General features: G+C 55.4%; 1 protein-coding gene across 3 annotated transcripts in view; it reads right to left on the bottom strand.

The window, feature by feature from the left end:
• KCNH6 (potassium voltage-gated channel subfamily H member 6) overlaps positions 1-11481 on the bottom strand; it is a 39516-nt gene that overhangs the window by 9084 nt on the left and 18951 nt on the right. For 2 of the 3 annotated variants that reach the window (XM_064174046.1, XM_064174047.1), the window contains exons 4-7: positions 7325-7536; positions 2439-2867; positions 1271-1670; positions 801-1000 (exon numbers count right to left, since the gene is read on the bottom strand). In XM_064174046.1, coding sequence (XP_064030116.1) covers positions 801-1000; positions 1271-1670; positions 2439-2867; positions 7325-7536 — 1241 coding nt within the window. Of the gene's footprint in view, positions 1-800; positions 1001-1270; positions 1671-2438; positions 2868-7324; positions 7537-9054; positions 9368-11163; positions 11274-11481 lie in introns of all 3 variants that reach the window. The other variant, XM_064174045.1, reaches the window with a different exon arrangement.

The raw sequence follows: 11481 nt of genomic DNA, 5'->3' as shown, positions 1-11481 counted from the left end.
TCTCTCTGGGCTCTAATTAAAATGGATCGAGGTTTATTTAAATGCCCTCCTTTCCCTGCTGCTGAGAGCAGGATGCACTTTGCTTAGCAACCAGTGCTGCGGAGAGGAGCTGGATCGATACCGGCTCCGCGGCTCTGGGACACTGACAGACACCGGCCTGAAAGTGCTCGGCGCCAGCAAGGGCTCTGAGCTCCTCACCAGTGCTGCTGGCAGCAAACCTGCTCTCCAGACAAGAACTGCCCTCCTGGCCCTGGAAAACCTCTGGGTAGATGTGAAGGGATGGACAGGCAGAGAGGTAAAAGGAGAAAGGGAGATGCAGGAGGATAGGCTATGTGCCCAGCCTCCCAAGTCTTCTGGAGTTCAACATCTGAAGGGGACTCATAGGAAGGCTGGGGAGGGACTGGTGACAAGGGCCTGTGGAGATAAGACAAAGGGAAATGGTTGAAACTGGAGCAGGGCAGATTTAAGTTGGACATCAGGAGGAAGTTCTTTAGTGCAAAGGTGGTGAAATATTGCAACAGAGATGTGGTTGAAGCCCCATCCCTGGAGACATTCAGGGTCAAACTTGATGGTGTCCTGAGCAACCTGATAACTAGTTGGAGATGTCCCTGCTGACTGCAGGAGGGTTGGGCAAGATGACTGTCAAGGGTCCCTTCCAACTCGGTGCATTCTGTGATTCTCCTGCCTCCTCTCCACCCTAGTCAAAAGGGTGGAAATGTTTGGATGAACCCAAGGACAGGTTCTGGGTTGTTCAGGACAAAGTGCCACAAGGACATGGGGTCTCCCTGCCCTGTACTCACTGCATTCATGTCGATGCCATTGGTGTAGGACCAGGCATGCTGGAAATACTCCTCCAGGCGCTGGCGGAGGGGGTTGGGGATCTGGTGGAAGCGGATGAACTCCTTGACCCGCAGCATCTGCGTGTGGTAGCGGGCAGTGCCTGAGTACAGGCGCTGGATGATGGCGGAGACGTTGCCAAAGATGCTGGCATACATCAGAGCTGCAACGAGAAGGCAGGGTTCAGCAGGACATGTCCACCTACCTCAGACCTGCAACCAGAAGGTTTCTACACCACAGGCCTGAAAACAGCGGGTTTCTGAAATCCATTTTTCTATCCATTTCCCCATCCTCTTCAGAAAAGGCACAGGCAGAAGATTGTATCCTAAAACCCCACATGCTACAGCCTGGTAGTCTCTCTGTTTCTCCTCAAGCAGCCCCTTTGATCTCTAAAGCAGGGATGGGGACAACAGGAGCACACAGAGGCACTCACAGCCAATGAGCATGACGCAGATGGAGAAGATCTTCTCGGAGTTGGTGTTGGGTGAGACATTGCCAAAGCCCACACTGGTAAGGCTGCTGAAGGTGAAGTAGAGGGCAGTGACGTATTTGTCCTTGATGGATGGGCCGGAGGAGAGGTCGCTGTCATTGTAGCGCTTGCCAATCTGGTCCCCCAGGTTGTCCAACCAGCCGATCTTATGCTCCATGTAGGGCCGCTCCACGTTGCCAATGGCGTACCAGATGCAGGCCAGCCAGTGGGCAATGAGGGCGAAGGTGCACATGAGCAGGAAGAGTACAGCTGCTCCGTACTCAGAGTAGCGATCCAGCTTGCGGGCCACGCGCACCAGGCGCAACAGCCGGGCAGTCTTCAGGAGGCCAATGAGGGTGGTGGTCTGCAGGGGAGAGGTGAGAACCCTCAGAGAGAAGCAGGGCATAAATCTGATCAGACACATGCCTGCAGCCCAGCCGGGCTCCCTCTGAAGGATAAAAGTGCACTTTCCAGAGCATAATCACCTTGCCCTGGAGGTGACAGCTGAAGCAGGTTAGATGAATCGTGCTACATAAAAGGCAGTATCCCTCTGCTGACCATAAAGGCAAGAAACTCTGGGATTACAGGTAAGCAAGTGAAAGACCCAAGGCCAACCCTGTGTTTCCCAATGAGCCCTCACCTTGCCCGCTGCAGCTCCCAAAACAGCTGCTTTTCACCCCACTCCACAGGCTCTCAGCCAAAGTGGGACATCCAGGTATCCCAGTAACCACAGGTGCCATCTCATTGCCAACATTTTGAGTCTGGCTGGCAATGTGACCCTGGATTTGGCCTTCCTGGCATATGAGGCCAGTCCTTATACCTAGCTTCTAGTCTGCTCAGCTGGGTCAACTTCAGCAAGGGGAGCAGGTCCAAAGAGACCCTGTCTTAGCACTTCCAGCAAGGTCTGTGTCACTGACCCTACTAACTAAAGTCCCAGGTGCCAGCTGCTTAATAAAAATCTGTAAGGACATCCTTGTCCATCCCTCTGACTGACCACCCCTCTTCTTGTGGATCCAGCCATTCCCCACTTCCATCAAGCCATCCTTTTGCCTCTCTTTCTCTCTCATACACCTTTCCCTACCCATCCATGAGTCCTCTCCTGTCCTGATGGACTTCCAGGCCCTGCCTTTACCTCATCAGAGCCGGAGCGGAAGATGAGCAGGTCAAAGGGGATGGCAGCAACCATGTCGATGAGGAACCATCCCTTGAAGTAGTGGATGGCAATCTTGCCAGGGTGGCTCACCACCTCATCGTTGATGTTGACGTAGGTGGTACGGAAGTTGATGACAATGTCCACGATGAACATGATGTCCACAATAAGGTCAATGATGTTGAGTGGGTCACAGGAGTAGCTGCAGTCCCAATGCTTCTCCTCCACCTGCTCCTCGTTGAGCAGGAAGGCAGCCGAGTAGGGGGTGAAGACGGCTGTGTAGATGACCAGCAGAAGAATGAGCCAGTCCCACACAGCTTTGAAGGGGCTGTAGTGCAAGATGGTCCATCGGTGGATGCGTGGCGCCTGCAGCTTGTACTCGGGAAGGACATCAGCACCCAGGGACAGCACCTATCAAGAGATGGGTGTGAAAAGGATGGGAGATTAGGAGAGAGGTTGGATAATGTCAGGAGACAGGCAAGAGGCTTCTATGTGCTGGTAGCCTAGTGAGGACCATACAATGGACTTCCTGCACCCTTTTCACTTTCATATGTGTTTGTCCATGAGGCCACAAGGTCTCCTGTTAGGATGTAACTTGTCCAGTATGGCTGGCACCAAGCTCTGCCTGGCCCCTCGTTTGTCCCTGATGGCCAGAGCACCTTGGGAGAGCTGTCAGGGGCTGGAAGGGACCTCAAAAGATCAATCTCCCTGCCAGAGCACCTATACCAGATCACACAGGAATGCATTCAGGTGGGTTTTGAATATCTCCAGAAAGAGTGACTCCACAACCACCCTGGGCAGCCTGTTCCAGTGTTCCACTGTTTACCTTCTTTGTGCCTTTCAGACCCCACCATGCCAGCAGCGAACAAAGTGCTCTGTGCTTCCTTCTGCCCTCAGCTCTGTGCCACCAGCCTGGGAGCTGCTGGGAATCCCTGGCTCAGGGCTATGGGGACAGGCATATGGGAGATGCACTCCCATGGGTTTGACATGGCCTGGCGCAAAGGAGATGGCACATTGGGCATCTCATAAGCCTTTATGGTGCCTTTTTTAGCCTTCCTCTTGATATCCCTCTAGGGCAGTTGTCCTCCAAGCAGAGGGGGCAGCTTTGGTCACAAGCAGCAAAGCCTGGCCTTGAGCAATGCCCATTTCCCATCTGAGCATCCTCACAGAAGGGTGACCTGTGGCCATCAATGTGCAAACATCACCTCACATGTACAGGCACCCTCTCATATTGTCATGTGTCCCCAGGTCTGTCTGCCTTCATAGGGACAGGCTCCCATGGCACCAGTGAGTCCTTCACATGTTCTAGCTCCTCCTTCCAGGACCAATTCCATCTTCTGATGGGCTCAGAAGCCACCCTGGGGATGCAGTAAAAGGCACCAGGGATCAGGAGGGCTGGGGCTGTCCCACTTTGGATGCTGAGAAACAGAGGCATGAAGGGACTTGTTTGGAACTGGGGACAGTTGGCTCTTCCCTGCCTGCCCATGCTCTCTGCAGTGCTGGCCAACAGTGCCATCTATAAAGGAGGACAAGGGGCACCTCAGTGCCCTCCCCTGGCCTTGGGCCCCCACCTAAAAGGGTCTTTTTTGCTGGGCTTCACAGGAGAAAAGACAGGAGGTTCTACGTGCCCCGAGGCCACAACGCATCTGGAAAAAGGGCCTGATTCTTCCTGCACCGACACCCACCTCATTCAAGGGTTCATAAGGGCTTCCAGCGCTGTGGCTGAGAGCAGATCCAACCCCGCGACCCGATCCCATCACAGGTAGACATCCCATGTCCCACAGCCTGGCACCACCTTGGGAGAGTCTCCTGCTCCTACCTGCCTGCAGCTTGCCCGACGCCCCAGGCGGCAGCTGAGCCTCGAAGTCCGGGTGTCCACCATGGGGGCCCCCAAGCCCGCACACCCCGGCAGCGAGCGGCACGGTGGGCACAGCACCGGGGCCGCGGCATCACCCACGCAGGCACGCAGGCATTCGGCCAGGCGGGTGGGAGACATGTGGCTGCGAAGGGCATTCGGGAGCCCTGCGTGGATTAATCAAATGCAATCGATGGCGAGGCCCCCGTAGGGACGAGAGCACCAATGGGGCAGCGGGAACCAGCGACGTCGCTGGCACACGGAGAGGGGAGGGACTGGAAAAAGTGACCCAAACACAATCGTTGTGGAGCGCAGTGAGGCACTGGCTGGGCTTGGAGACCTGCTCCCGGGAGGTTGGTGGGCAAGGGGACGAGGTGATGCTGCTGGAACGCTTGGTGCCAAGGCTAAGGTTCACCTGGCAGACTCAAGATGAGCTCCTACACCTTCTGTCTGGGAAAGGCACCAATGCTCCCACCCCCAGCAGCTGAATCCCCCCTGCCCTGCTTGGCCAGAGGCAGCTCTGTGGGACCAGTCCTGAATTTGGATCCCCAAATGCCGCTCCCCAGACTGTGATGCCTGCCCTGCCCCTTGTCCCTGCTCCTGTGGCAGGAGCAAAGGCAGGTCAATCCCCCTCGTTTGCCAGGCAGGAATTATTGAAGAAACACAACACAAAGATTTGAGGTAGAAAAGGGAAAACAACCAACCCCCAAAAGAGTATCCAATGCACCATGGAGCCTTGGAGCAGCTGCAGCTTTGTCCCTCTTCTCAGGGATGAGAAGAGCTGTGGGTGACACACTTGGGTGGCTCTGGAAGTCTTTGGGTGGCAGTGCCAGGATGCCCCTATGGCAATGCCACTGAATGACCCTTCCCCCTGTCTTACTGGCTTCAGCTGTAGCTGCAGGCTCATGGTGGGGCATGCTGGATGCTGTCAGTGGGGTATGGGTTGCTGGGTGGTGTACAAGGGAGCAGAGCAGACGTGGGAGGTAGGAGGAGAGGATGGAGGAGAGAGCAGGGTATGTGTGGGCTGTGGGTGATAGAGGGGGAGGCTCCTATGGCCCTGGCTAATCCAGGCTGTTGGTTGTGGCCTGTGGGGTTCAGTAGTGATGTGCCTTCTTACTCCCTTGCCCTGTGCTGAGGACAGGGAGTGGGACACTGAGCTGGGGAGGGGCCAGAGTCACCAGGAGACCCTCAAGCACAAGGGAGTGGGCAGGATCAGGCCTGTAGTGATGGCTGCAGGCAGGCACTGACTCTGTGTCCCTTCCTGACGCAACTCAGCCTCCCTATCCCATCCCCAACACCCTCCATCACCCCATCATCACCCACTGCCTGTGGAGCAGTGCAAGAGGACTGGGAGAGGTGCCACCTGCAAGACAGGACCCCAGCCAGAAGGCACCTACCCCATGGTGTCCCCATGTGCCTCCAGCCATGCCCCAGAGATGCAGACCTGACGAGCTGAGCCATATGCATTCATTACACTGGTGACCTGCCCTTGCTGCCTGCTCACTGTGGACCACTCTGAGCAGCCCATGTCTGCCTCTCCCCACACACCAGTTGGTATTTTCAGCTGTGGAGATGCCATTAGCGGTGTCTCGCCGCTGTCTCTGCCTCACCCCTGAATTATTTAGTGGCCAGGAACTGGAAGCTGTGGCGTGGGAGGTGTGGGGACACACCAGGGTGAGAACAGGCAGAATGCCTGAGTCCCCCGAGGCTATGGGGAGATGTATTAGGGAGAGAGGTTCAGTCTGTCCTGCCTCATTCCATCCTGTCTTGTTCAATCGTGACCCATCCCATCCTGTCTGCAGACTGAAGAAGAGAAGATCAACCTTTGTGGGTGCTGCACTGTGGGGTGCTGCAGCCACCACCCTTCAGCTCTGATTGTCTCACCTCACAGCCATCTCATGCCCCTGCTTTGGGCAGCCAGCATCTGTGCTCCCAGTGTGTGGATGTCCCCGGTGATGGGGATGGCACATGGAGGCTGCTTGCTGTCCGGCTGGGCTACTCAGGGTTGATCTCTGGTCACTGCTATCGCCCACAAAGCAGAGGGTCTAGGCAGACTTTGGGATGAAGGGGACAAGCCAGAGGGACAACAAGCCTGAAAACTGTCCTGTGCTGTGGGCATGGAGGCTGCTGGCAGCGAGACAGATGGAAAATCCCACAGAGCATCCTGCTCTGGTGAAGCAAAGTGTCCACCTCAGAGGCTCTTCTGGGGTCAGAGGGCTGCAGCTCCACTGAGCTGGCCCTTGGCTGCTGCTGGCAGAAGTGTCCCTAGATGTGTTTTGGGTGTCATGGCTCTACTGTGCTTCAGCTTCTCCAATGGTACAAGCTCCTGGCCCGAGACTGTGGGGTACAGCAGCACCTTTCCCACACGCAGATGTCCCTGTGTCCCCCACGGTGACAATACATGCTTTGTATGTCCCCCGCAGCGACAGCTCACTGCCATGTGTCCCCTTCAGTAACAGGGCAGTGCCACACGTGTTGGTTACAGTGCAGTGCCACCTGCTGTCTCCCAGGGGATGCTGTGGCATGGCCACCCATGGGGTGAGGCAAGGAGGCATGAGGTCCGCACCTGTGCTTCTGGTATGGGGTCACTGGCCAAGTGCTTTGGGGCCAGTGGTGCCCCAGGAGTTCCATCCCCAGTTCAGGGGGTAGGAACCACTGGACAGAGTCTCCTCCACGGACAAAGCCTCAGGCACATGGAAGCATGCACACATAGGTGTCCCCTTCAAGGCCACCACCACACCATGTTCTTGTTGGTGTTCCCTTGGCCACGGATTACCAGAAATAGAGATTTGTGAGGGAACAAAAAAAGCCTTTGAGTCATTCAGAGGAAGAGATAAAAATCAAGCACAGGGACAGGAGGAAATAGACGGATGGAAACTAGGATGGAAGTTCCAAGTACTGCAGTCCTCTCTGCTCCTGTCCTCCAGCACCCACCTGGATGGCTGCTACCATTACTCCAGTAGCAGCACCACCACCCCACCACTGCCTGGGTGGCATCTCACTGCCCACCTACCTGCGTGACCTTCTCGGTGACGTTCTGTGTGCGCTCCATCACCTTGTGTGGAGCAATGATCTCAATCTCTGTGGTGGAGCCTGAGCGGTGCTTCTCAAGGTTGAACTCCACAAAGTTGAGTGTGAACTGGGGGATCTGGCTGATGGTCCTGTACTTCATCAGGTCTGAGTCCGAGGTGGAATTCGGGGGGTTGGGTTTGACATGGGAAGCCTCTGAAAGAGGATGGAGAGGAGCATTGAGGAGGGTGGTATGAGCAGGAGCCAATCCACAGAGCCCTGATCTCAGTGCAGGACATCTGGGCGCTGGGGACCACTACAAGGTGCCACCAGAAGGTACCAGTGTCTGCTTGGTCATAAAGGCTTGGCTTCTTCGGGATGGCCTCTGACATAGGATACCCCACCTGAGATCACGACAGAGCAACACCTGAAGCAGAGGTTGCTTTTCAGACACATCATCCATCTTTTCACCGTTAAACCTCCTTCAAAAGGCTCAGACCAGGTCCCAGAATAGAGACACCCAATATCCTTTGCTACCTCTGAAGACCGTTACAGCTTGGGTACCAGCCCCAGTGAGACCCACCAGGGATGGATGCCAAAACTGGCATGAAAGCAGATGAAGGAGGAGGAGGGTGTCCACTCTCATATGCTTCACCCTGACCAACACAGCTTTTGAGTTGCTGCCTTGGTTTTTGGCCACCAAACTGAGCCAGGTGCTGGATGATGTTCCCACTCAGATGTATCCTCCACCCCAGGCTCCACACAGGGAGACTGGAGTTTTCTCTTTAAGAGGAGCTGTAGTGGGACTGGATCCCACTTTTTTTCTGGGGACCTGTCTCTCTAGGTCACCCCAGTGCAGGAACAGAAAAGAAGCTCCAGAGGTGGCCTGCTCATGGTCTTGCTTGTGGCAATGTGTAGTCATGGATGGAGCATGTATCCACTCCCAGGGGTTCAGGAACATCCCTAAGCACTGCAACCAGTGTGTCCCAACCCCTCTATCTTCTGCAGGCAGGACAGGCTTATATTTGCAGTTCCTACCCCTTGCACTCTGACATTGTCAGGGGCAGCAGGTGTCTGAAGACATTGTGAGGGTGTCCAGTTAGCAGCAGCCATCCTGCTGCCACTCTTTTCCTGCTCACTCAACCTCCTGCCCTCCCTCTACATTATATCCCCTCCTGAGGGTCCATAACTTGTGATTATTTGAGGATGATGATCCCCCACCCCATTTTCTCAAGCAACAGCCTGGTCTTTCTCCATCCCCAGTTCATGAGGCCTTTCTTGCCTGGCCTCCATCTTATTTGTCATCTCTCTCATCAGAATGAGAGGTCTGGGCATGACCACCATGCTGGAGGGATGTTTCCTCCAGCCCTACAGAGGTTTCTTGTCCACCTCCAATGCACACAGCTCATGTTGCACATGCCCACAGACCACTTCCTTCCCTCCCTCCCAGGGAGGTGGGATGGCATCAGGATGCCGCTTGTGTGGGGCAGCTAAATGCAAACTCACACAATCTCAGGTCTCAAGCACACCACCACCAATGGCTCTCCCCAGCGAGCAGGACACAAGGAGTCACATGGAGACCAGCAAGTTTTGGGGGGAAGACCCCAACTTGTCTCCAACTTGCAGAGGGAAAATCCGTGCAGGGTAAGAGACCTCCCCCTCCCAGGACATGCCAGGGCCACCTCCCGGGACCGTGGCTCCCACAGTAGGAACAGCTCCAGGGTTTTTCCCTACCTGAGTTTGCCCTCCTTTCCCTGAATTTTCTCTGGAACTCAGACCTCGCAGCCTCAAAGTTGTCCAAGGAGGAGACCCTGCGGAGGCTGTGGAAGCTGCCCCCAGGGCGAGACCGAAAGAAACCCCACGCAGAGCACGACCCTCGTGGGCCCAGCAAGGGAGGCTCTTGTTTCGGGGACGAGTGTTGTAGGGTGGGGTCAGCCTCCAGGCTCGGCCTCCTCTCCTTTTCCAGGAGGGATTCGGTCTCTGACTGCACACAGTTCTCCTTGGACGATGTCTTCAAGTCCCTCAAAATCAGGGAGTCACCACCAGGCTTTAAGACAGCCGGGAGAAAGCGTTTCATTAGAAGGAGTCCTTGCGTGCATGAAGGGAAGGAGAGGGAGCTGGGGGAGGTAAGAGGATGGGCAGAGGGTTGGGAAGCGCTGCAGTTCCTGAGGTCATCTCCAACCGTGACCGGGAACTGCTCTACGGTGGAGCAACTCAGTCCTCCAGGACTTGGCAGCTCCTGCCTCGTACCGGCTCCTGCCGGAGGCTGGGCAGCTATGGGGCAGTTTGCAAAGGCGATGCTGCACAGCTGGGAGGCAGGCCAGAGAGCAAGAAGAGAAGAGTATATCCAAGGGATGGACTTGCCTGGAGTACCTGCCTTGCCATGCATCTTTCTGAGGTGTCCCTAAGTCCCACCACTGCATCTGCCCTTCCCTCACCTGCTGCAAGATCTCAGGCCCCCTCTGTGGGTCAGTGCCCTGGATCCTTTGCTGGCATCTGTGGGAGAGGTTGGGCTCTGCACTTGGAAGCACTGGGCTTGCAAATTTGGCATTATGTGGGCTTCTTCCAGAGCTACAGCCCCCCCTTGGCTGTTGCTGGACCATTTCCCCTGGAGGCCTTTAATGACTTCTGCAATAGGGTGCATAAAGCAACCACCTTCTGGGACTGAAACTTGTGGGCCTATGCCCACCCCTATCATAACCACAGGAGGAACTGGGATTTTGGTGCCATGCTGTGGCACTTCTCACCATCCCTAGGGACCCTAATGCAGGTTTTAGGATAGGGTGACTAGTGGGGCTGGCTGCAGGCTGCACTTACATCTTCTGAGCTGCCCCAACTCAGACCAGGCTCCACCCAAGTGGTGAGTCACCAGGATGTCCTCAACGCACATCTTCCATGCCTGTATCTCTGAAACACTGCAGCACATCATGCAGCATCAATCTGGGCGTACCCAGAGCCTTTGGCAGTGCTGGTGTTTGTAGGAGCAACATGCCCAGATGCCTTCAGCTTGCCATAAGCACAACCTCTGAGAAGATAGAACCTCTCACCTCATCAGAGCTGTAATTTTGGGGAGCAGCTGTACCCAGGCTGCCTGAATACACCCAGCACAGCGAGAACCTGACATGTAGGGAAGCGTTAGCAGAGCGAAAGCCTCCTGCCCACAGCCCTGTGTGCCTCAAGCTGCAGCACTTCAGAAAACACTTCTTTGCCAGAGGTACTTTGAGCACATTTGATGATCAGGAAGCCACCAAGAACAGCCCTCTCTAAAGAGGTCAGACCAATGCTTTTCCAGTCTCACCATGTCAGCAATGACAGCATCCATCATGGAGAGCATGGTCTTTGATGAAGGACCTTGCCAGAGCTGCCTGTGCTGCCAGGGCAGTGGGGCAAAATGTGCCATTCTGAGCTTTGCCTGCAAGTCTCTGCCAGTCCTTTGCTCCCGCCTCCTGCAGTCACCAGCACATCCCCTCTTTGAGGCAAGGGACAACATCCCTGGAGCTCCACCATCCCAGACAACTTGCACTATGGAGCAAGACCTTCCAGCTTGGCAGCAGTACTGGGTTGGCACATCTCCTGCTCCCCACTTGAGCCATGGCATGTGTCATGCCGGGTTGGCCCCACTAAGCAGCACCATCTAGCTGTGTCCCATGCCACCAAAGCACTGCTGTTCACCGCCAGCCCTCACTGGGACTAGTGCTCAGCACTGAGACAGCAATGGAACTTCTACTACCAGATACATCCTGAGCCATAGCAGCTGAGGGAGAACGGGATGGGGAGAGCAAAGGAGGAGCACTGGGGCCTGGCCTGAGGCATGGGCTGATACCAGACAAAGGCTACGGTTACCTTTCCATAGTCAATGGCTACTCCATCAAACTCACTGGTGGGCAGAGATTTCCGATGGATTTTGAGTCGCCGCAGGGACGGGAGACTAAACTTCAAAGTCCTACCTTGACCTTGTTAGAAAGAAAAACAAAACACAAGAGAGACAGATGTAACCTAGCTGCACGTGATGGCTGGAGGGAGATGGGACTGGGCAGTGGCAGAGGAAGAGGCTATGGAGAATTTGGGGTGGCTTTGGGGGACATATGTGCTGCGTGGCCCTTCCTCCTCCAGCACACTTAGAATTGTGAATCATAGAATCAAGCAGGTTGGAAGAGATCT

The sequence above is a fragment of the Pogoniulus pusillus genome, chromosome 40 (assembly GCF_015220805.1).
Source record: "Pogoniulus pusillus isolate bPogPus1 chromosome 40, bPogPus1.pri, whole genome shotgun sequence".
NCBI classification, from domain to species: Eukaryota; Metazoa; Chordata; class Aves; order Piciformes; family Lybiidae; genus Pogoniulus; species Pogoniulus pusillus.
The sequence above is the reverse complement of the archived record's forward strand: the minus strand, read 5'-3'. Positions and strand labels throughout refer to the sequence as shown.